This window comes from Oncorhynchus mykiss, chromosome 5 (genome assembly GCF_057628025.1).
Source record: "Oncorhynchus mykiss isolate SJ-2025 chromosome 5, ASM5762802v1, whole genome shotgun sequence".
Taxonomy (NCBI): Eukaryota; Metazoa; Chordata; class Actinopteri; order Salmoniformes; family Salmonidae; genus Oncorhynchus; species Oncorhynchus mykiss.
Window position 1 is genome coordinate 89,222,563 of NC_143026.1, and position 25,499 is coordinate 89,248,061.

Below are 25,499 nucleotides of genomic sequence, written 5' to 3' on the forward strand. Positions count from 1 at the left end.
GACTCTACTCATCTCGGCTCTACTCATCTTGACTCTACTCATCTCTGCTCTACTCATCTCTGCTCTACTCATCTCTGCTCTACTCATCTCTGCTCTACTCATCTCTACTCAACTAATCTCTACTCAACTAATCTCTACTCAACTAATCTCTACTCTACTCCTCTCTGTTCTACTCATCTCTGCTCTACTCATCTCTACTCATCTCTACTTTGCTCTACTCATCTCTACTCTGCTCTACTCTGCTCTACTCTGCTCTACTCATCTCTACTCATCTCTACTCTGCTCTACTCTGCTCTACTCTTCTCTTCTCTACTCTACTCATCTCTACTCTACTCTGCTCTACTCATCTCTACTCTGCTCTACTTTGCTCTACTCTGCTCTACTCATCTCTACTCATCTCTACTCTGCTCTACTCTGCTCTACTCATCTCTGCTCTAATCATCTCTGCTCTACTCATCTCTGCTCTACTCATCTCTACTTTGCTCTACTCATCTCTACTCATCTCTACTCTGCTCTACTCATCTCTACTCTGCTCTACTTTGCTCTACTCTGCTCTACTCATCTCTACTCTACTCTGCTCTACTCATCTCTACTCTGCTCTACTCTGCTCTACTCATCTCGACTCTACTCATCTCGACTCTACTCATCTCTGCTCTACTCATCTCTACTCATTTCTACTCATCTCTACTCATTTCTACTCTACTCATCTCTGCTCTACTCATCTCTACTCTGCTCTACTCATCTCTACTCTATTCTGCTCTACTCTACTCATCTCTACTCATCTTTGCTCTAATCATCTCTACTCATCTCATCTCTACTCATCTCTGCTCTACTCCTATCTACTCTACTCATCTCTGCTCTACTCATCTCTACTCTGCTCTACTCATCTCTACTCATCTCTTCTCTACTCATCTCGACTACTCATCTCTGCTCTACTCATCTCTGCTCTACTCATCTCTGCTCTACTCATCTCTGCTCAACTCATCTCTGCTCTACTTTGCTCCTCTCTGCTCTACTTTGCTCCTCTCTGTTCTGCTCTTACATTTTTTTTCATCCGGGCAATTCAGTTAAGAAGTAATTTTATTTACAATGATGGCCTTCACCGGCTAAACCCGAACGGCGCTGGGCCAATTTTGCGTCGCCCTATTGGACTCTTAATCACGACCGGTTGTGATACAGCCTGGATTTGAACCAGGGTGTCTGTAGTGGCGCACCTAGCACTGAGATGCAGCCAAGTTCTACTCTGCTCCTCTCTGTTCTACTCTGCTCCACTCTGTTCTACTCTGCTCCTCTCTGTTCTACTCTGCTCCTCTCTGTTCTACTCTGCTCTACTCTGTTCTACTCTGCTCCACACTGTTCTACTCTGCTCCACACTGTTCTACTCTGCTCCTCTCTGTTCTACTCTGCTCCACACTGTTCTACTCTGCTCCACACTGTTCTACTCTGCTCCACACTGTTCTACTCTGCTCCACACTGTTCTACTCTGCTCCTCTCTGTTCTACTCTGCTCCTCTCTGTTCTACTCTGCTCCTCTCTGTTCTACTCTGCTCCTCTCTGTTCTACTCTGCTCCTCTCTGTTCTACTCTGCTCCTCTCTGCTCCTCTCTGCTCCTCTCTGTTCAACTCTGCTCCTCTCTGTTCAACTCTGCTCCTCTCTGTTCAACTCTGCTCCTCTCTGTTCAACTCTGCTCCTCTCTGTTCAACTCTGCTCCTCTCTGCTCCTCTCTGTTCTACTCTGCTCCTCTCTGTTCTACTCTGCTCCTCTCTGCTCCTCTCTGTTCTACTCTGCTCCTCTCTGTTCTACTCTGCTCCTCTCTGTTCTACTCTGCTCCTCTCTGCTCCTCTCTGTTCTACTCTGCTCCTCTCTGCTCCTCTGTTCTACTCTGCTCCTCTCTGTTCTACTCTGCTCCTCTCTACTCTGCTCCTCTCTGCTCCTCTCTGCTCCACTCTGCTCCTCTTTGCTCCTCTCTGTTATACTCTGCTCCTCTCTGCTCCACTCTGCTCCTCTCTGTTCTACTCTGCTCCACTCTGCTCCTCTCTGCTCCTCTCTGCTCCTCTGCCTCTGTGACATGCAGGTTGTTAGGCTGTTATCTGACTCCTTGGCTGCAGGGTCCCTCTGTTTATTGTCTCCTCTCTTTTCCAGGAGAACTTCAAAGGACAATGCTGTTGGCATGCCATGCACACACACACACACACACACTCACTCGCACACGTGCACACACACACACACACAAACACACACACACACTCACTCGCACACGTACACACACATTTCTGAACCACAGTTGCTAGATTAGGAAGGAAAGTTAACTACCGGTAAGACAACGTGGACACTATTGAGCCTTACCATATTATATAATATAACGTACTGAGTGTACAAAGGATTAGGAACACCCTCCTAATATTGAGTTGCAAACCCCCCTTTCCCTACAGAACAGCCTCAATTCGTCAGGGCATGGACTCTACAAGGTGTTGAAAGCGTTCCACAGGGACGTTGGCCCATGTTGACTCCAATGTTTCCCACAGTTGTGTCAAGTTGGCTGGATGTCCTTTGGGTGGTGGACCATTCTTGATACACACGGGAAACTGTTGAGCGTGAACAACCCAGCAGTGTTGCAGTTCTTGACTCAAACCGGTGTGCCTGGCACCTACTACCTATACCCTGTTCAAAGACACTTCATTGTTTTGTCTTTCTTGCCCCATTCACCCTCTGAATGGCACACATACACAATCCATGTCTCAATTGTCTCAAGACTTAAACATCCTCATTTAACATGTCTCCTCCCCTTTCAGATACACTGATTGTAGTGGATTTAACAAGTGAATTAAATAAGGGATCCTAGCTTTCACCTGATCAGTCTATATCACGGAAAGAGCAGGTGTTCCTAATGTTTTGTCCACTCAGTGTATAAATATGTACTAAATCAATGAACACTTTCTTTGCATTCCTTTTCATTTAAATATCCTGCCTACAAGACACCAACCCAGACAGTGTCAAAATAAGTCTGTCAAAGATTGCAGAATAGCCTGTGTGACCTTTATCCAAGTTCCTCCATAACAACAAACCTCTTCCTCGTTATTATGGGGTCAACAAAGTCAGAGGAAGTCAGCCGGGCGGATTGGAGAGAAGAACATGAAACTGGAGTAAAAAAAAAGCCCTGCCATGCGCCTGGTGCCTGGTGTGCTGGCCAGCGGCCCCCTTTCGTCTGCTGGCACTGTCGGGGTTAACTCCCCTAGTGCTGGGAGGCATCCTGGGGTCAGGGCTTAGTTGGAGAAGGGGGCGAGCAGGGAGCCGCATTCTTTCTGTGTGTGTGTGTGTGTGAGTGTGAGTGTGTAGAATGAGAGAGCGAGAGAGAGTCCGCGAGAGAGAGAGAGCGAGAGGGAGGGAGAGGGAGAGGGAGAGGGAGAGAGAGAGAGAGAGAGAGAGAGAGCGGGAGAGAGTGCGCGAGAGAGAGCGAGAGAGAGAGCGAGAGAGAGAGAGAGAGAGAAAGAGAGAGAGGAGAGAGAGAGAGAGCCCTCCAGTGTAGCTCCCTCTACAGCCCACTCTCTGCTCTTTGACTCCAATGGCCTTATAAGGCAATGAGTGCCATGGCAACCAGAGGGCTTGAGCACACAGACACATGCTCCAATACTCACTCACTGGGCGAAAGGAGGGAGGGAGAGAGAGAGAGGGAGAGAGAGGGAGAGGGAGAGAGAGAGAAGACCAGCAGAAGAGGCTGTTAAGACTGCGCTACACCTCAGCAGCTAGCTTTGGCTATCGTCTGTGACCCGTGTTTTTCCTCCGCTGGTTTGCCTAATTTATTCAAGCCGGGGCCGGAGGAGAGTAGGAAGAAGGAGATTGTGACTGTGCTTAAGGGAATGCAGAGAGACTTAGGCCTCAAGTCGTTACTACTGGATGGACAAGCACTGACAAGACAAGGGAGAGAAAGAGACAGAAAAAGAGAGAGAAGAGGGGAGACTTGCTAGGAGGAACTTGCATTCTGTTTAAGGGATAGTAGAGAGAGTATTTTCCTCCCTTTCTCAACTGTGTTTTCACTGCGTTTGCTCCTGGTGGTTTGAACTATTGAAGCCACAGATATATGGGAGCAAGCGAGGAACAAGAAACAGATGCTGCTTCACAACAGACAGAGCAAGGGGACATCACTGCACTTTGAACTTTCCCAGACTAGCAGGACCAGAAGGAGCTGTTTATCATTTATGTGTTTTAAATAGCAAGCCTATAGATTCAGTCTGCCTATAGAATCAGTCTGCGTTAGATTCAGTCTGTCTATAGATTCAGTCTGCCAATAGATTCAGTCTGCCAATAGATTCAGTCTGCATTCGACTCAGTCTGCCTATAGATTCAGACTGTCTATAGATTTAGTCTGCCTATAGATTCAGTCTGCGTTAGATTCAGTCTGTCTATAGATTCAGTCTGCCTATAGATTCAGACTGTCTATAGATTCAGTCTGTCTATAGAGTCAGTCTGTCTATAGATTCAGTCTGCCTATAGATTCAGTCTGCATTAGATTTAGTCTGCATTAGATTCAGACTGTCTATAAATTTAGTCTGCCTATAGATTCAGTCTGCATTAGATTCAGACTGTCTATAGATTTAGTCTGCCTATAGATTCAGTCTGTCTATAGATTCAGTCTGCCTATAGATTCAGTTTGCGTTAGATTTAGTCTGCGTTAGATTCAGTCTGCCAATAGATTCAGTCTGCCTGTAGATTCAGTCTGCCTGTAGATTCAGCCTGCCTGTAGATTCAGTCTGTCTATAGATTCAGTCTGCATTAGATTTAGTCTGTATTAGATTCAGTCTGCCTGTAGATTCAGTCTGCCAATAGATTCAGTCTGCCTGTAGATTCAGCCTGCCTGTAGATTCAGTCTGCCTGTAGATTCAGTCTGTCTATAGATTCAGTCTGCGTTAGATTCAGTCTGCGTTAGATTCAGTCTGCCTGTAGATTCAGTCTGCCTGTTGATTCAGTCTGGTTGTTCTCTGTATTCATATATTGTCTTTGAGTATTGTCTGTCTGGGGAGATAGGATAGTTCTGCCAAGCTAGTGAAACCAAAAGTGCTGTTTATACAAGTTTGTGAGGGTGTGAGCATGTGTAAACTGTGAACCAAACAAAGGCAAAGTAACTCAACCTTCTAATGGGGGTTGAATGACAGCAATCCATTTCTAGCATTCTCTGAATCTCTGCTTGTATCTGAAATTCTTGACAGAAATGAGTTCTGTGTTTTCTAACTGCTGAGCTAAAATTGTGCTTATGCCTGTTAGATAGATAGATGGCACTTTCTACACAGCCCAGAACTGGTCTGACTAGTTCGTAAGTAGTAAAGTAATCCTACGGAAGAGGTGTTTTTTTTTCCCTCTGGGAGGGACAGAGAGAGATAGAGAGAGGGATAGAGAGAGAGAGAGAGGGATAGAGAGAGAGAGGGATAGAGAGAGAAAGAGAGGGATAGAGGGAGAGACAGAGAGAAAGAGAGAAAGAGAGAGAGACAGAGAGAAAGAGAGAGAGAGAGGGAGAGAGAGAGAAAGAGGGATAGAGGGAGAGACAGAGAGAAAGAGAGAGAGAGAAAGAGAGGGAGGGAGAGAGAGGGAGAGAGCCTAAGCCTCTAAGTGTAATGTATTGTTTTCTGTGAAAGGACAGGCTACACCCTTTTCCCCCTCCTGAACTCTGAACCGCTCGTTGTGTCAGAACTTTTAGGAGGAGTCATTGACTTGGGTCACAGGAAAGACAGGGGAGAGAAGGAGAAAAAAAGGAGAGCGACAGTAGAGAAGTAGAGCAGTGAGAGGGACCTCCGGGTCATTTCACAGAGACAGAAGGGGAAAGAGGTCAACTCTATTACTTTTCCTGGAAGTGAACTCAAAAACGTATTTAGTATGATTAGAAACTAAAGTGTTATAGCTGAAGATTTTCAGAGAAAAGAGGAGAGCACTCGGTGAGTGGACAGGCGTGTGTAAGAGGGAGTGTGTGTGTCGGCCGTTTAGCTCAGATATGGCCATGGTGAGCGGGGGATGGGGCAATCCTAACCGGGAGACCAACGGACTGGGTGGGGAGAAGGCTTACCTGCGTGGAGATGAGGAGGGCTCGCCCCAGGCCGGGAGTGATGTGGAGGTGGGAGACGAAGACAAGGCGTGCGTGGTGGACTGCGTGGTGTGTGGGGACAAGTCCAGTGGGAAGCACTACGGGGTGTTCACCTGCGAGGGCTGTAAGAGCTTCTTCAAGAGGAGCATCAGAAGGAACCTCAACTACTCCTGCAGGTAGGCAGAGGTGGCACCACTGGATCAAAAGTGCTATGGCTAAATTTGTGCATGTCTTTTCTGGGGCCTGGAGTTTTTCTTGATCTCATGACCTGTTTGTGTAAAACTCTGGGTCCTATTCGTAGGCTATGACAGGGTTCAAACTTAACCCAACTGGGCCAACTGGATAAAAATCTGCTAGCCCGAACAGAATTTCTACTGGTGGGGACATGGTGTATTTTTTAAACGGATTGGGGTCATGCAGGGCCTATAGATTGGCATGCTTCCTCTCTATATTCAGATATTAATAGGCTACATGTGGCTATTGTGATAAAAAGCTGATTCATATAATTTATCAATGCAAGTCATTATTCTATTCTTTAGAATGTCATGGTATTAATTAATCACATTCATGTTTGTTTCTAAAGTATGCCTTTTCGAGACGTTTTTTGTTTTGTTTTACATTTTAAAATAGGATGCTGCCCCTTTAAGACAATGGCGTACCAAAAGAGATACTGACCTGTCAACAGTAGGCTTGTCAAGATCAACGCTACAGTGATTTTTATTTTGCTTTCAACAGTAGCCACCACATTGTTGGTATGTTCACTATTGAATGTTTACTTTTGTAAATCACTTTGCCTAAATGAAATAAATTCGGCGAGTAGATTGACGGGCACTTCTTTTTGCTAAGGACAGCTCACCTTTGCTGTGTAAACGTAGCTATCAATTTACGTAGCGTACTGCTCAGTGCTCGAGAAATTGTGATACGCAAGAGCGAAGTGGTGCTTGAATGAATAGCCAATCATATTGCTCAGCAGTGGCTGCTCGTCAGAGAAGGAAGAGGTGGACCATGCTACTCAGTGAATTTCATTATAATAAAAATAGTGAAACGTAAAAAAAGGTTTCCTTTTTAGATACAACTATACTAAATATATTCACGTCACCAAATAACTGATTAAAATACACTGTTTTTCAATGAAGGTCTACAGTAGTCTCAACAGCATTTTGTAGGGCAGCACCATGAGTGGAAAAAGTACTCAATTGTGATACTTGAGTAAAAGTATAGATACCATAATAAAGAAAGTGATTCAAGCTAAAGTTGAATTCACCCAGTAAAATACTACTTGAGTAAAAGTCTAAAAGTATTTGGTTCTAAGTATACTTCAAAATCTAAAGTAAATAAATTGCAAAAAATATACTTAAGTATTAAAAGTGAAAGTATGAATCATTTACCGATGGCACCATTTTATTGTTTTTAAAATGAATGGATAGCCAGGGACACACTCCGACACTCAGACATCATTTACAAATTAAGCATTTGTGTTTAGTGAGTCCGCCAAATCAGAGGCAGTAGGGATAACCAGGGATGTTCTCTGTTTAGTGAGTCCGCCATATCAGAGGCAGAAGGGATGACCACGTGTTCTCTTGATAAGTGTGTGAATTTGACATCCTGCTTAACATTCCAAATGCAACTTTTGTACTTTTGGGTGTCAGGGAAAATGTAAGGAGTAAAAAGTACATTCTGTTCTTTAGGAATGTAGTGAAGTAAAAGTAAAAGTTTTCCAAAAAATAAATAGTAAAGTAGAGTACAGATACCCCCAAAAAACGACTTAAGTAGTACTTTGAAGTATTTTACTTAAGTACTTTACACCACTGGGTAGCACAATGGTGTAGCCAGAGAACAGCTATTTTTCGTCCTCCTCTGGGTACATTGACTTCAATACAAAACCTAGGAGGCTCATGGTTCTCACCCCCTTCCATAGACTTATTGAGTAATTATGACATTTTCCAGAGGACGTCCTCCAACCTATCAGAACTCTTGCAGCATGAACTGACATGTTGTCCATCCAATCAGAGCATCAGAAAATTAATCTAATACTGAAAGCATAAGCTACAGCTAGCTAGCACTGCATTGTATAACATGTGGTGAGTAGTTGACTCAAAGAGAGAGAAAAACAATAGTTGAACAGCTTTGAACAAATACATTTATTTACAAATGAAGGAGAAGCAGCAGAGAGAGAGAGAGCGAGAGATACACTACATGACCAAAAGTATGTGGACACCTGCTCGTGAAACATTTAATTCCAAAATCATGGACATTAATATGGAGTGGCTCCCCCCCCTTTGCTTCTATAACAGCCTCCACTCTTCTGGGAAGGCTTTCCACTAGATGTTGGAACATTGCTGCGGGAACTTGCTTCCATTCAGCCACAAGAGCATTAGTGAGGTCGGGTACTGGCGTTGGGCGATTAGGCCTGGCTCGCAGTCGGCGTTCCAATTCATCCCAAAGGTGTTCGATGGGGTTGAGGTCAGGGGTCTGTGCAGGCCAGTCAAGTTCTTGCACACCAATCTCGACAAACCATTTCTGTATGGATCTTGCTTTGTGCACGGGGGCATTATCATGCTGAAACAGGAAAGGGCAAAGTTGGAAGCATAGAATTGTCTAGAATGTCATTGTATGCTGTAGCGTTAAGATTTCCCTTCACTGGAACTAAGGGGCCTAGGCCGAACCATGAAAACAGCCCCAGACCATTATTCTTCCTCCACCAAATTTAACAATTGGCACTATGCATTTGGTCAGGTAGCATTCTCCTGGCATCCGCCAAACCCAGATTAGTCCGTCGGACTGCCAGATGGTAAAGAATGACTCATCACTCCAGAGAACGGATTTCCACTGCTCCAGAGTCCAGTGGCGGCGAGCTTTACACCACTCCAGCTGACGCTTGGCATTGCGCATGGTGATCTTAGGCTTGTGTGCGGCTGCTCGGCCATGGAAACCCATTTCATGAAGCTCCCGACGAACAGTTCATGTGTTGACGTTGCTTCCAGAGGCAGTTTGGAACATGTTGTATCCAAGCACCAGACAACATTTATGCTTCAGCACTCGGCGGGTCCGATCTATGAGCTTGTGTGACACATCCAAGTATATATGACCAAATTATTAATAGACAAAAATTGTATGTTTGAATTCCGTAAAGTGAGTCCGGAAGAGGTGAAAAAAAATATTGTTGTCTATCAACAATGACAAGCCAACAGGATCTGACAACTTGGATGGAAGATTACTGAGGATAATAGAGGACGATATTGCCTCTCCTATTTGCCATATCTCCAATTTAAGCGTACTAGAAAGTGTGCGCCCTCAGGCCTGGAGGGAAGCAGAAGTAATTCCGATACCTTAGAGTAGCAAAGCCTCCTTTACTGGCTCAAATAGCCGACCAATAAGCCTGTTACCAACCCGTAGTAAAGTTTTGGAAAAAAATGTGTTTGACCAGATACAAATGCTATTTTACAGTAAACAAATTGACAACAGACTTTCAGCATGCTTCTAGAGAAGGACATTCAACAAGCACAGCACTTACACAAATGACTGATGATTGGCTGAGAGAAATGTATGATAAAAAGATTGTTGGAACTGTTTTGTTAGACTTCAGTGCCGCTTTAGACATTATCGATCATAGTCTGCTGCTGGAAAAAAACGATGTATTATGGCTTTACACCCCCTGCTATATTGTGGAAAAAGAGTTACCTGTCTAACAGAACACAGAGGGTGTTCTTTAATGGAGGCCTCTCCAACAGAATCCAGGTAGAATCAGGAATTCCACAAGGCAACTGTCTAGGCCCCTTACTTTCTTCAATGTTTACTAACGACATGCCACTGGCTTTGAGTAAATACAGTGTGTCTATGTATGCGGATAACTCAACACTAAACACATCAGCTACTACAGCAACTGAAATGACTGAAACACTTAACAAAGAGCTGCAGTTCGTTTCCGAATGGGTGGCAAGGAATAAGTTAGTCCTAAATATTTCCAAAACTAAAAGCATTGTATTTAAGACAAATCATTCACTAAACCCTAAACCTCAACTAAATCTTGTAATAAATAATGTGGAAATTGAGCAAGTTGAGGTGACTAAACTGCTTGGAGTAACCCTGGATTGAAAACTGTCATGGTCAAAACATTGATACAACAGTAGTAAGATGGGGAGAAGTCTGTTCATAATAAATTCATTCTTCATTCTCCAAGATCGCATAGCAGTTCAGACGTCTTTTGTCCTCGTCTTGTCGTGTCCTGTATATATATATATTTACAACTTTTTTCACATACATTTTATTTTTATTTTCCATCAACTCATCTTCTAAACCCTCTCCTGCAACCAGCCTCACCAATTTATATTTATAAAAAAGTATTATTTACCTCAGATCTGTAATCCTCCAAGAAGCTAGCCAGAAACTCCAAGAAGCTAGCCAGAAACTAGCCAGGAGCTAGCCAGGAGCTAGCCCAGAAGCTAATCCAGAAGCTAGTTAGCTTCTTTACTGGCAAATCGTTAGTATTCAGCTAACCACGGTTTGTGGTCATCATCTGTAATCCTCCAAGAAGCAAGCCAGAAACTCCAAGAAGCTAGCCAGAAACTAGCCAGGAGCTAGCCAGGAGCTAGCCCAGAAGCTAATCCAGAAGCTAGTTAGCTTCTTTACTGGCAAATCGTTAGTATTCAGCTAACCACGGTTTGTGGTCATCAGCTATCCTTTAGCTCGGAAATCTATCGCCAGTTTTGTACGGCGCAGCGCGGCTCGGAACGGAACATACCGGACCAATTTTTCTCTCCATGTCCCTGGATTTCAACTGCTCTCTGGACATTCATACCCGGATCTCACAGCTAGCTAGCTGCTATCCGTGTGACAGTCGGCTTTCGTCGATTCCGGAGCAAACATCGATTGTTCCGGTGCTAGCCAGCTCCATCAATCACTCCTGAGTTCCATCATTCACTCCTGGGCTGCAGTCACCTATCCGGACCCGTTTCACTGCCTACGCGGAGCCCCACCGGGCCTTCACAACTGGACTGCCGACGTTATCTACCTGAATGAGATCCGGCTGGCTCCTCTGTCGCGACGTTACCTGAACGCCCATCTGCGGCCCGCTAACCGTTAGCTGTCTTACCGGCTGCTATCTGAATAGACAATCGGACAATTTATTTATTTTTATTATTATGTTTTCTTCTCGGGCCTCTATAACTATATCTATTGTTCTTATTTTTGTTGTTGTTGTGTGATTTGGATTAATCCCCTCTACCACACGGAACCCCACTAATCTACTGACCGAACGCAAGAGGTGGCTAACAACAGACTCCATCCTATGCTAGCTTGCTACCGATGGCCCGGCTAGCTGTCTAAATCGCCGTGAGCCTCAACCAACCTCTCCACTCACTGGACCCTTTTGATCACTCGACTAAGCATGCCTCTCCTTAATGTCAATATGTCTTGTCCATTGCTGTTCTGGTTAGTGTTTATTGGCTTATTTCACTGTAGAGCCTCTAGTCCTGCTCACTATACCTTATCCAACCTATTAGTTCCACCACCCACACATGCAATGACATCTCCTGGTTTCAATGATGTTTCTAGAGACAATATCTCTCTCTTCATCACTCAATACCTAGGTTTACCTCCACTGTACTCACATCCTACCTTACCTTTGTCTGTACATTATACCTTGATGCTATTTTATCGCCCCCAGAAACCTCCTTTTACTCTCTGCTCCAGACGTTCTAGACGACCAATTCTTATTGCTTTTAGTCGCACCCTTATTCTACTCCTCCTATGTTCCTCTGGCGATGTAGAGGTGAATCCAGGCCCTGCAGTGCCTAGCTCCACTCCTATTCCCCAGGCGCTCTCTTTTGACGACTTCTGTAACCGTAATAGCCTTGGTTTCATGCATGTTAACATTAGAAGCCTCCTCCCTAAGTTTGTTCTATTCACTGCTTTAGCACACTCTGCCAACCCGGATGTTCTAGCTGTGTCTGAATCCTGGCTTAGGAAGACCACCAAAAATTCAGACATTTTAATTCCAAACTACAACATTTTCAGACAAGATAGAACTGCCAAAGGGGGCGGTGTTGCAATCTACTGCAAAGATAGCCTGCAGAGTTCTGTCCTACTATCCAGGTCTGTACCCAAACAATTTGAACTTCTACTTTTAAAAATCCACCTCTCTAAAAACAAGTCTCTCACCGTTGCCGCCTGCTATAGACCACCCTCTGCCCCCAGCTGTGCTCTGGACACCATATGTGAACTGATTGCCCCCATCTATCTTCAGAGCTCGTGCTGCTAGGCGACCTAAACTGGAACATGCTTAACACCCCAGCCATCCTACAATCTAAACTTGATGCCCTCAATCTCACACAAATTATCAATGAACCTACCAGGTACCTCCCCAAAGCCTTAAACACGGGCACCCTCATAGATATCATCCTAACCAACTTCCCCTCTAAATACACCTCTGCTGTCTTCAACCAAGATCTCAGCGATCACTGCCTCATTGCCTGCATCCGTAATGGGTCAGCAGTCAAACGACCTCCTCTCATCACTGTAAAACGCTCCCTGAAACACTTCAGCGAGCAGGCCTTTCTAATCGACCTGGCCGGGGTATCCTGGAAGGATATTGACCTCATCCCGTCAGTAGAGGATGCCTGGATATTTTTTTTAAATGCCTTCCTAACCATCTTAAATAAACATGCCCCATTCAAGAAATTTAGAACCAGGAACAGATATAGCCCTTGGTTCTCCCCAGACCTGACTGCCCTTAACCAACACAAAAACATCCTATGGCGTTCTGCATTTGCATCGAACAGCCCCCGTGATATGCAGCTGTTCAGGGAAGCTAGAAACCATTATACACAGGCAGTTAGAAAAGCCAAGGCTAGCTTTTTCAAGCAGAAATTTGCTTCTTGCAACACTAACTCAAAAAAGTTCTGGGACACTGTAAAGTCCATGGAGAATAAGAACACTGTCACCACTGATAAATCCACCATAATTGAAAATTTCAATAAGCATTTTTCTACTGCTGGCCATGCTTTCCACCTGGCTACTCCTACCCCTGTCAACAGCACTGCACCCCCAACAGCAACTCGCCCAAGCCTTCCCCATTTCTCCTTCTCCCAAATCCATTCAGCTGATGTTCTGAAAGAGCTGCAAAATCTGGACCCCTACAAATCAGCCGGGCTAGACAATCTGGACCCTTTCTTTCTAAAATTATCTGCCGAAATTGTTGCCACCCCTATTACTAGCCTGTTCAACCTCTCTTTCGTGTCGTCTGAGATTCCCAAAGATTGGAAAGCAGCTGCGGTCATCCCCCTCTTCAAAGGGGGGGACACTCTTGACCCAAACTGCTACAGACCTATATCTATCCTACCATGCCTTTCTAAGGTCTTCGAAAGCCAAGTCAACAAACAGATTACCGACCATTTTGAATCTCACCATACCTTCTCTGCTATGCAATCTGGTTTCAGAGCTGGTCATGGGTGCACCTCAGCCACGCTCAAGGTCCTAAACGATATCTTAACCGCCATCGATAAGAAACATTACTGTGCAGCCGTATTCATTGATCTGGCCAAGGCTTCACCACATCCTCATCGGCAGACTCAACAGCCTTGGTTTCTCAAATGATTGCCTCGCCTGGTTCACCAACTACTTCTCTGATAGAGTTCAGTGTGTCAAATCGGAGGGTCTGTTGTCCGGACCTCTGGCAGTCTCTATGGGGGTGCCACAGGGTTCAATTCTTGGACCGACTCTCTTCTCTGTATACAACAATGAGGTCGCTCTTGCTGCTGGTGAGTCTCTGATCCACCTCTACGCAGACGACACCATTCTGTATACTTCCGGCCCTTCTTTGGACACTGTGTTAACAACCCTCCAGGCAAGCCATACAACTCTCCTTCCGTGGCCTCCAATTGCTCTTAAATACAAGTAAAACTAAATGCATGCTCTTCACCCGATCGCTACCTGCACCTACCCGCCTGTCCAACATCACTACTCTGGACGGCTCTGACTTAGAATACGTGGACAACTACAAATACTTAGGTGTCTGGTTAGACTGTAAACTCTCCTTCCAGACCCATATCAAACATCTCCAATCCAAAGTTAAATCTAGAATTGGCTTCCTATTTCGCAACAAAGCATCCTTCACTCATGCTGCCAAACATACCCTTGTAAAACTGACCATCCTACCAATCCTCGACTTTGGCGATGTAATTTACAAAATAGCCTCCAATACCCTACTCAACAAATTGGATGCAGTCTATCACAGTGCAATCCGTTTTGTCACCAAAGCCCCATATACTACCCACCATTGCGACCTGTACGCTCTCGTTGGCTGGCCCTCGCTTCATACTCGTCGCCAAACCCACTGGCTCCATGTCATCTACAAGACCCTGCTAGGTAAAGTCCCCCCTTATCTCAGCTCGCTGGTCACCATAGCATCTCCCACCTGTAGCACACGCTCCAGGTATATCTCTCTAGTCACCCCCAGGTATATCTCTCTAGTCACCCCCAAAACCAATTATTTCTTTGGCCGCCTCTCTTTCCAGTTCTCTGCTGCCAATGACTGGAACGAACTACAAAAATCTCTGAAACTGGAAACACTTATCTCCCTCACTAGCTTTAAGCACCAACTGTCAGAGCAGCTCACAGATTACTGCACCTGTACATAGCCCACCTATAATTTAGCCCTATCAACTACCTCTTTCCCAACTGTATTTAATTTATTTATTTATTTTGCTCCTTTGCACCCCATTATTTTTATTTCTACTTTGCACATTCTTCCATTGCAAAACTACCATTCCAGTGTTTTACTTGCTATATTGTATTTACCTTGCCACCAAGGCCTTTTTTGCCTTTACCTCCCTTCTCACCTCATTTGCTCACATTGTATATAGACTTGTTTATACTGTATTATTGACTGTATGTTTGTTTTACTCCATGTGTAACTCTGTGTTGTTGTATCTGTCGAACTGCTTTGCTTTATCTTGGCCAGGTCGCAATTGTAAATGAGAACTTGTTCTCAACTTGCCTACCTGGTTAAATAAAGGTGTTCTAAACTAGCCTACCTGGTTAAATAAAGGTAAAATAAAAAAATAAAATAAAATAAAGAGCTACTCTACCTTCTAAACAGCACTGTCAACAAGGCAGGTCTTACAGGCTCTAGTTTTGTCGCACCTGGACTACTGTTCAGTCGTGTGGTCAGGTGCTACAAAGAGGGACTTAGGGAAATTGCAATTGGCTCAGAACAGGGCAGCATGGCTGGCCCTTGGATGTACACAGAGAGCAAACATTAATAATATGCATGTCCATCTCTCCTGGCTGAAAGTAGAGGAGAAATTGACTTCATCACTACTTGTATTTATGAGAGGTATTGACATGTTGAAAGCACTGAGCTGTCTGTTTAAACGACTAGCACACAGCTCAGACACCCGTGCATACCCTACAAGACATGTCCCCAGAGGTCTCTTCACAGTCCCCAAGTCCAGAACAGACTATGACTACATGGAACTCTATCCCACATCTGGTAACTGATGCAAACAGTAGAATGTGTTATTGGAGTAGGGGCCTGAGGGCACACAGTGTGTTGTGAAATATATTATGAATGTGTTGTAATGTTTTTAAAGTTGTATAACTATTTTAATGTTGCTGAACCCCAGGAAGAGTAGCTGCTGCCTTGGCAGGAACTAATGGGGATCCTTAATAAACACCAGGAAGAGTAGCTGCTGCCTTGGCAGGAACTAATGGGGATCCATAATAAACCCCAGGAAGAGTAGCTGCTGCCTTGGCAGGAACTAATGGGGATCCATAATAAACACCAGGAACAGTAGCTGCTGCCTTGGCAGGAACTAATGGGGATCCATAATAAACCCCAGGAAGAGTAGCTGCTGCCTTGACAGGAACTAATGGGGGATCCATAATAAACCCCAGGAAGAGTAGCTGCTGCCTTGGCAGGAACTAATGGGGATCCATAATGAATACAAATACAAGTAAGGCCATGCTCATATATTTTTTTAAATGGCGCCCAGTGCCACAATTTTTCTGCATTTTAGTCTTTAATTGTTTCAATGGTAGACTGCGACATGGCAGGTAAATGTAGATGTCACGTTCTGACCTCTATTTCCGTTGTTTTTGTATTTATTTAGTATGGTCAGGGCGTGAGTTGGGTGGGTAGTCTATGTTTGTTTTTCTATGTTTTGGTCTAGTTCTATGTTCGGCCTGATATGGTTCTCAATCAGAGGCAGGTGTTCGTCATTGTCTCTGATTGGGAACCATATTTAGGTAGCCTGGGTTTCACTGTGTGTTTGTGGGTGATTGTTCCTGTCTTTGTGTAGTGTTCACCAGATAGGCTGTATTAGGTTTCACGTTCCGTTTGTTGTTTTCGTATTCGTTTAGTTATTTCATGTATCGTCAATTATTGATTAAAGAACATGAGTAATCACCACGCTGCATTTCGGTCCTCTCTCTCAACAAACGAAGAACGCCGTTACAGTAGAACTGTGAAAATGCGCTGAAAAGGGCTGCTGCTTTGAAAGTGGTGTGGTCAAATTGAAAAGTACTGGTGCAAATTTTGTCTCGCCACACGTTTTCCGGCGTCTCTGCAGGTGGGTGCAGCCTCTCTGTTTATTCACAAGAAAATATGTGCACGTGCAAAACAATAACATAATAATTACAAAAATAATGTTTAGAAAAAGTACAAGAAACACGTAAGTTAATGTCAAAAGTTACTGTGTACTTGGATCTCAAAAATTCATATTCTGTTCATGGTGTTCATTTAAGTGAAAATGCCCTCTAAGCTGGTGTTTGGAGGACATATTGGCACGGGTGCTGCAAACCGTACCAATATATCCTCCAAACACCGGCTATGAGGGCATTATCACCTTTATACAACGGGTTACCAACATATTCAAATAATGATTGACATATTTTCATTAAAAAATAGATTTTTAGCATTTATTCATACTATTTCATCCTTCCACAAGATATAGTCCCGACACAAATCTAGGGTTGCTACCCAAGCCGGCTGGTCGTTGGTTAGAGATGCGACTCAGTTGTTCAGTATTTTTGTTCTGGATCTATGGACGCGACCAAGTCATTCGTTCTAAATGTTTACATTTCCTTACTGGCTGGCAACATTCTTATCTCTTGCTTGCTAGCTAGCCATCTACAGCTAATTTACAGTCACATATAAAAAGCAGCTAGAATAACAGCAAAGTAGCAACATTTGCATTTGTTTACGCTGTTTTCTAGTGACATTTATTTGGATACATCCATAGCAATGAGCTAATGAGGCGCAATTTCACCTGGCATAAAAATAAAAGTGCTTTCTCGTCAGGACACTGTTGTTCAGAGGAGCTGGCCAACAACACAGCTAACACAGTCACTTCAAACTGAAGCTGGAAAGACTGCAAACTAGCTGCACTTTTTTCCATTTACATTTCTTCGTATATATCCATAAAGATTATGCCAGCTGATTCATGATGTTGACTGGCGGAGAAACGTTGCATGCCTATCTGTCTCGTCCCGAGTCCCGACACGTTCATTACTATGGGGCAGCTGGAAATCGAATTTGAATATTGAAACAATGTTGCAAATATCGGAGAGACAGACAGCAAGGTTTACACTCTTGATAACTAAACGTTAGTCTAAAATAAATCATGTCTAGATGCTTTATATAGTGGACATCGAGTTTATAAATTGCCTGGCTGGGCTGAAGAGACAGTGGATTGCACAGTCAGATGGGACAGAGTAAATAGGCATTTTAACGTCATAGATTTAGCCTGTGGTAACTTGTGGAATAGACACTGGCTGGAATGTGGGTTTTAACCAATCAGCATTCAGGATTAGACACACCCTTTGTATAAATCACATGTACAGCATAAATATAGAACCTGTAACTTGTTAGATCATATTTCCCTTAGGGGATTCCACTCTGAGTTAGGCTGTGTTGCAGCTTTAACTCAGGTTTATGTTTTAGATTTTCAGGTGTACAATGGCAATATACACATATTTTTTTTTATCAGAACCATACAAATGTGCCTTTCCCACTCCCACCTAGTTTATAGTCCATAATATATTGACTGCACTACCACATCACACTCCTGAGGAATATGACCCTTTGTTTATTGTTTACTATCTAAGGGCTATATTAAATTAAAAAGCTGCCAAACAGGTTTCAGTGCTGTCAGGGATAAACAAATATTGGTCCTGTGATGTAAGAATGCATGTTTAGATTCATGGAGCTGGTGGTTGCAGTGTTGACACTATATTGACAGTGTTGACACTGTGTTGACACTGTGTTGACAGTGTTGACACTATGTTGACAGTGTTGACACTATGTTGACAGTGTTGACACTATGTTGACAGTGTTGACACTATGTTGACAGTGTTGACACTAGGTTGACAGTGTTTACACTATGTTGACACTATGTTGACACTATGTTGACACTATGTTGACACTGTGTTGACACTATGTTGACTGTGTTGACACTATGTTGACAGTGTTTACACTTTGTTGACAGTATTGACACTATGTTGACAGTGTTTACACTTTGTTGACAGTATTGACACTATGTTGACAGTGTTTACACTATGTTGACAGTGTTTACACTATGTTGACAGTGTTTACACTATGTTGACAGTGTTTACACTATGTTGACACTATGTTGACACTATGTTGACACTATGTTGACACTGTGTTGACACTATGTTGACAGTGTTTACACTGTGTTGACACTATATTGACAGTGTTGACACTATATTGACAGTGTTGACACTGTGTTGACAGTGTTTACACTATGTTGACAGTGTTTACACTATGTTGACAGTGTTTACACTATGTTGACAGTGTTTACACTATGTTGACAGTGTTTACACTATGTTGACAGTGTTTACACTATGTTGACAGTGTTTACACTATGTTGACAGTGTTGACACTATGTTGACAGTGTTGACACTATGTTGACAGTGTTGACACTATGTTTACACAATGTTGACAGTGTTGGCACTATGTTGACAGTGTTTACACTATGTTGACTGTGTTGACACTGTGTTGACAGCGTTTACACTATGTTCACTCTGTTTACAGTGTTTACACTATGTTTACAGAGTTTACACTATTTTTACAGTGTTTACACTTTGTTTACTCTGTTTCCAGTGTTTATGCTATGTTTACAGTGTTTACACAATGTGTACAGTTTTTACACTATGTTTACAGCGTTTACTCTGTTTACTCTATGTTTACTCTATGTTTACAGTGTTTACACTGTTTACACTATGTGTACAGCATTTACACTATGTTTACTCTATGTTTACAGCGTTTACTCTATGTTTACAGCATTTACACTATGTTTACTCTATGGTTACCGTGTTTACACTATGTTTATTCTGTTTCCAGTGTTTATGCTATGTTTACAGTGTTTACACAATGTTTACAGTGTTTACTATGTTTACAGTATTTACACTATGTTTACAGCGTTTTCTTTATGTTTACTCTATGTTTACAGTGTTTACACTATGTTTACAGTGTTTACTCTAGGTTTACTCTATGTTTACTCTGTTTACAGTGTTTACACTATGTTTACTTTATGTTTACAGCATTTACTCTATGTTTACAGTGTGAAGGGAAAATAAGCTCAACTGCACATTGTCTCAAAAATACTGCGTGGGAAGATTTACGCTTACTTGTTATCCAGTTCTGATTGAATACCGTCATTTTACAAATGACCCAAATGATAACGTTCCTATGGTTAACTTTCCCTTCTCTCTGTCCATTGACCTGTTACTGTACAGTTTACTACACAGTAGTTAAAATGCTCTTAATCTGTTTCCTACATTTTGTATCATATAGGACATTCCCCCCCAGAAGTAAAATATGAAATGACAAACTTTCTCAAGAAAATTGTACTTCTGGGTAACCAAGATTATAGAGGCTATACAGCTATACAGGCCGAGACATCTATACAGGCTATATGGGTATACAGGCTATATGGCTATACAGGCCTACACATCTAGACATCTATACAGGCCTACACATCTAGACATCTATACAGACCTACACATCTATACAGGCCTACACATCTAGACATCTATACAGGCCTACACATCTATACAGACCTACACATCTATACAGGCCTAGACATCTATACAGACCTACACATCTATACAGGCCTACACATCTAGACATCTATACTGGCCTACACATCCATACAGACCTACACATCTATACAGGCCTAGACATCTATACAGGCCTAGACATCTATACAGGCCTACACATCTATACAGGCCTAGACATCTATACAGACCTACACATCTATACAGGCCTACACATCTAGACATCTATACTGGCCTACACATCCATACAGACCTACACATCTATACAGGCCTAGACATCTATACAGGCCTACACATCTAGACATCTATACAGGCCTACACATCTATACAGACCTAGACATCTAGACATCTATACAGGCCTACACATCTATACAGACCTAGACATCTATACAGGCCTAGACATATATACAGACCTAGACATCTATACAAGCCCACACAGCTATCAGACCGAGTGCCTAGACAGCTTTCAAACCCAGTGCCTAGACAGCTATCAGACCCAGTGCCTACACAGCTATCAGACCCAGTTCCTAGACAGCTATCAGACCCAGTTCCTAGACAGCTATCAGACCCAGATCCTAGACAGCTATCAGACCCAGTGCCTAGACAGCTCTCCGTGCCAGGATAAAGTGAGTAACCGGGCAGTTGAAATCGGGGAGGGGGCACCATTTATTTAGGTTCTTGCGTTGGAATGATATTGAATTCTGCTTATATCACGCTATATGACAGTAAACCAAGAGACTTTTGAGGATACAGGTTGGCGCGAAACCTCCAGCCCATCTCCACTGCACTGTTTCAGCACAATGGTACAATGGTTTTACACGGCAAAGCAAGGCCGTTTTGCCAATGAATATAGGCTATAATTCACCTATTACAAACAGCATATGTGAATGCAGCCGTACACACAGTCTTACCTAAATAATGCTAACTAAATAATGCTAACTAAATAATGCTAACTAAACAATGCTACCTAAACAATGCTAACTAAATAATGCTAACTAAATAATGCTAACTGAATAATGCTAACTTAATAATGCAAACTAAATAATGCAAACTAAATAATGCTAACTAAATCATGCTAACTTAATAATGCTAACTTAATAATGCTAACTAAATATTGCTAACTAAATGCTGAAAGTAGTAGCCTTGTTATTCAAGCATTCAAACAGTTTGGCTAACAATGCCGACACAACTGCAAATGCTAACGAATGAAAGCGAACGGAACAAACCAGTGGTACCAAGTAGTAAGTAAAGTAAATATCAGATCGATAATGACAATCTGTATTTAGGCTAGTTACAATAACAGTAGTCCAACTCAGTAAACAAAAGGTGAATGGAGATCAAAATAACCAAAACACAGCCTACAGCCTACTACAGTGAGATGCAGTCTACAGCCTACTACAGTGAGATGCAGTCTACAGCCTATTACAGTGAGATGCAGTCTACTACAATAAGATGCAGCCTACTACAGTGAGATGCAGTCTACAGCCTACTAATCAAATCAAATCAAATCAAATGTATTTATATAGCCCTTCGTACATCAGCTGATATCTCAAAGTGCTGTACAGGAACCCAGCCTAAAACCCCAAACAGCAAGCAATGCAGGTGTAGAAGCACGGTGGCTAGGAAAAACTCCCTAGAAAGGCCAAAACCTAGGAAGAAACCTAGCGAGGAACCAGGCTATGTGGGGTGGCCAGTCCTCTTCTGGCTGTGCCGGGTGGAGATTATAACAAAACATGGTCAAGATGTTCAAATGTTCATAAATGACCAGCATGGTCGAATAATAATAAGGCAGAATAGTTGAAACTGGAGCAGCAGCACAGTCAGGTGGACTGGGGACAGCAAGGAGTCATCATGTCAGGTATTCCTGGGGCATGGTCCTAGGGCTCAGGTCCTCCGAGAGAGAGAAAGAAAGAGAGAATTAGAGAGAGCATATGTGTGATGGCCAGTCCTCTTCTGGCTGTGCCGGGTGGAGATTATAACAGAACATGGCCAAGATGTTCAAATGTTCATAAATGACCAGCATGGTCGAATAATAATAAGGCAGAACAGTTGAAACTGGAGCAGCAGCACAGCCAGGTGGACTGGGGACAGCAAGGAGTCATCATGTCAGGTAGTCCCGGGGCATGGTCCTAGGGCTCAGGTCCTCCGAGAGAGAGAAGGAGAGAATTAGAGAACGCACACTTAGATTCACACAGGACACCGAATAGGACAGGAGAAGTACTCCAGATATAACAAACTGACCCTAGCCCCCCGACACATAAACTACTGCAGCATAAATACTGGAGGCTGAGACAGGAGGGGTCAGGAGACACTGTGGCCCACTCCGAGGACACCCCCGGACAGGGCCAAACAGGAAGGATATAACCCCACCCACTTTGCCAAAGCACAGCCCCCACACCACTAGAGGGATATCTTCAACCACCAACTTACCATCCTGAGACAAGGCTGAGTATAGCCCACAAAGACCTCCGCCACGGCACAACCCAAGGGGGGGGGGGGGGGCGCCAACCCAGACAGGATGACCACATCAGTGACTCAACCCACTCAGGTGACGCACCCCCTCCAGGGACGGCATGAGAGAGCCCCAGTAAAGCCAGTGACTCAGCCCCTGTAATAGGGTTAGAGGCAGAGAATCCCAGTGGAAAGAGGGGAACCGGCCAGGCAGAGACAGCAAGGGCGGTTCGTTGCTCCAGAGCCTTTCCGTTCACCCTCCCACTCCTGGGCCAGACTACACTCAATCATATGACCCACTGAAGAGATGAGTCTTCAGTAGAGACTTAAAGGTTGAGACCGAGTTTGCGTCTCTGACATGTGTAGGCAGACCGTTCCATAAAAATGGAGCTCTATAGGACAAAGCCCTGCCTCCAGCTGTTTGCTTAAAAATTCTAGGGACAATTAGGAGGCCTGCGTCTTGTGACCGTAGCGTACGTGTAGGTATGTACGGCAGGACCAAATCAGAGAGATAGGTAGGAGCAAGCCCATGTAATGCTTTGTAGGTTAGCAGTAAAACCTTGAAATCAGCCCTTGCTTTGACAGGAAGCCAGTGTAGAGAGGCTAGCACTGGAGTAATATGATCAAATTATTTTTTGGTTCTAGTCAGGATTCTAGCAGCCGTATTTAGCACTAACTGAAGTTTATTTAGTGATTTATCCGGGTAGCCGGAAAGTAGAGCATTGCAGTAGTCTAACCTAGAAGTGACAAAAGCATGGATTAATTTTTCTGCATCATTTTTGGACAGAAAGTTTCTGATTTTTGCAATGTTACGTAGATGGAAAAAAGCTGTCCTTGAAATGGTCTTGATATGTTCTTCAAAAGAGAGATCAGGGTCCAGAGCAACGCCGAGGTCCTTCACAGTTTTATTTGAGACGACTGTACAACCATTAAGATTAATTGTCAGATTCAACAGAAGATCTCTTTGTTTCTTGGGACCTAGAACAAGCATCTCTGTTTTGTCCGAGTTTAAAAGTAGAAAGTTTGCAGCCATCCACTTCCTTATGTCTGAAACACATTCTTCTAGCAAGGGCAATTTTGGGGCTTCACCATGTTTAATTGAAATGTACAGCTGTGTGTCATCCGCATAGCAGTGAAAGTTAACATTATGTTTTCGAATAACATCCCCAAGAGGTAAAATATATAGTGAAAACAATAGTGGTCCTAAAACGGAACCTTGAGGAACACCGAAATTTACAGTTGATTTGTCAGAGGACAAACCATTCACAGAGACAAACTGATATCTTTCCGACAGATAAGATCTAAACCAGGCCAGAACTTGTCCGTGTAGACCAATTTGGGTTTCCAATCTCTCCAAAAGAATGTGGTGATCGATGGTATCAAAAGCAGCACTAAGGTCTAGGAGCACGAGGACAGATGCAGAGCCTCGGTCCGATGCCATTAAAATGTCATTTACCACCTTCACAAGTGCCGTCTCAGTGCTATGATGGGGTCTAAAACCAGACTGAAGCATTTCGTATACATTGTTTGTCTTCAGGAAGGCAGTGAGTTGTTGCGCAACAGCCTTTTCTAAAATTTTTGAGAGGAATGGAAGATTCGATATAGGCCGATAGTTTTTTATATTTTCTGGGTCAAGGTTTGGCTTTTTCAAGAGAGGCTTTATTACTGCCACTTTTAGTGAGTTTGGTACACATCCGGTGGATAGAGAGCCGTTTATTATGTTCAACATAGGAGGGCCAAGCACAGGAAGCAGCTCTTTCAGTAGTTTAGTTGGAATAGGGTCCAGTATGCAGCTTGAAGGTTTAGAGGCCATGATTATTTTCATCATTGTGTCAAGAGATATAGTACTAAAACACTACAGTGAGATGCAGCCTACTACAGTGAGATGCAGTCTACAGCCTACTACAGTGAGATGCAGTCTACAGCCTACTACAGTGAGGTGCAGCCTACTACAGTGAGATGCAGTCTACAGCCTACTACAGTGAGATGCAGCCTACTACAGTGAGATGCAGCCTACTGCAGTGAGATGCAGCCTACTACAGTGAGATGCAGTCTACAGCCTACTACAGTGAGATGCAGTCTACAGCCTACTACAGTGAGATGCAGCCTACTACAGTAAGATGCAGCCTACAGCCTACTACAGTGAGATGCAGCCTACTACAGTGAGATGCAGCCTACAGCCTACTACAGTGAGATGCAGCCTACTACAGTGAGATGCAGCCTACAGCCTACTACAGTGAGATGCATCCTACAGCCTACTACAGTGAGATGCAGTCTACAGCCTACTACAGTGAGATGCAGCCTACTGCAGTGAAATGCAGCCTACTACAGTGAGATGCAGTCTACAGCCTACTACAGTGAGATGCAGCCTACAGCCTACTACAGTGAGATGCAGTCTACAGCCTACTACAGTGAGATGCAGCCTACAGCCTACTACAGTGAGATGCAGTCTACAGCCTACTACAGTGAGATGCAGTCTACAGCCTACTACAGTGAGACGCAGCCTACTACAGTGAGATGCAGCCTACTACAGTAAGATGCAGCCTACAGCCTACTACAGTGAGATGCAGCCTACTACAGTGAGATGCAGCCTACAGCCTACTACAGTGAGATGCAGCCTACTACAGTGAGATGCAGCCTACAGCCTACTACAGTGAGATGCATCCTACAGCCTACTACAGTGAGATGCAGTCTACAGCCTACTACAGTGAGATGCAGCCTACTGCAGTGAAATGCAGCCTACTACAGTGAGATGCAGTCTACAGCCTACTACAGTGAGATGCAGTCTACAGTCTACTACAGTGAGATGCAGCCTACAGCCTACTACAGTGAGATGCAGTCTACAGTCTACTACAGTGAGATGCAGTCTACTACAGTGAGATGCAGTCTACTACAGTGAGATG

At 43.7% G+C, this 25,499-nt stretch overlaps 1 protein-coding gene across 2 annotated transcripts in view; it reads left to right on the forward strand.

The window, feature by feature from the left end:
* The first annotated feature begins 3,104 nt into the window (after positions 1-3,104).
* The window catches only part of nr2f6b (nuclear receptor subfamily 2, group F, member 6b), a 33,972-nt gene continuing 11,577 nt past the window's right edge, over positions 3,105-25,499 (forward strand). For both annotated transcript variants that reach the window (XM_021604716.3, XM_021604718.3), the window contains exon 1: positions 3,105-6,245. In XM_021604716.3, coding sequence (XP_021460391.3) covers positions 5,980-6,245 — 266 coding nt within the window. In that variant the 5' untranslated portion in view covers positions 3,105-5,979. The remainder of the gene's footprint in view (positions 6,246-25,499) is intronic.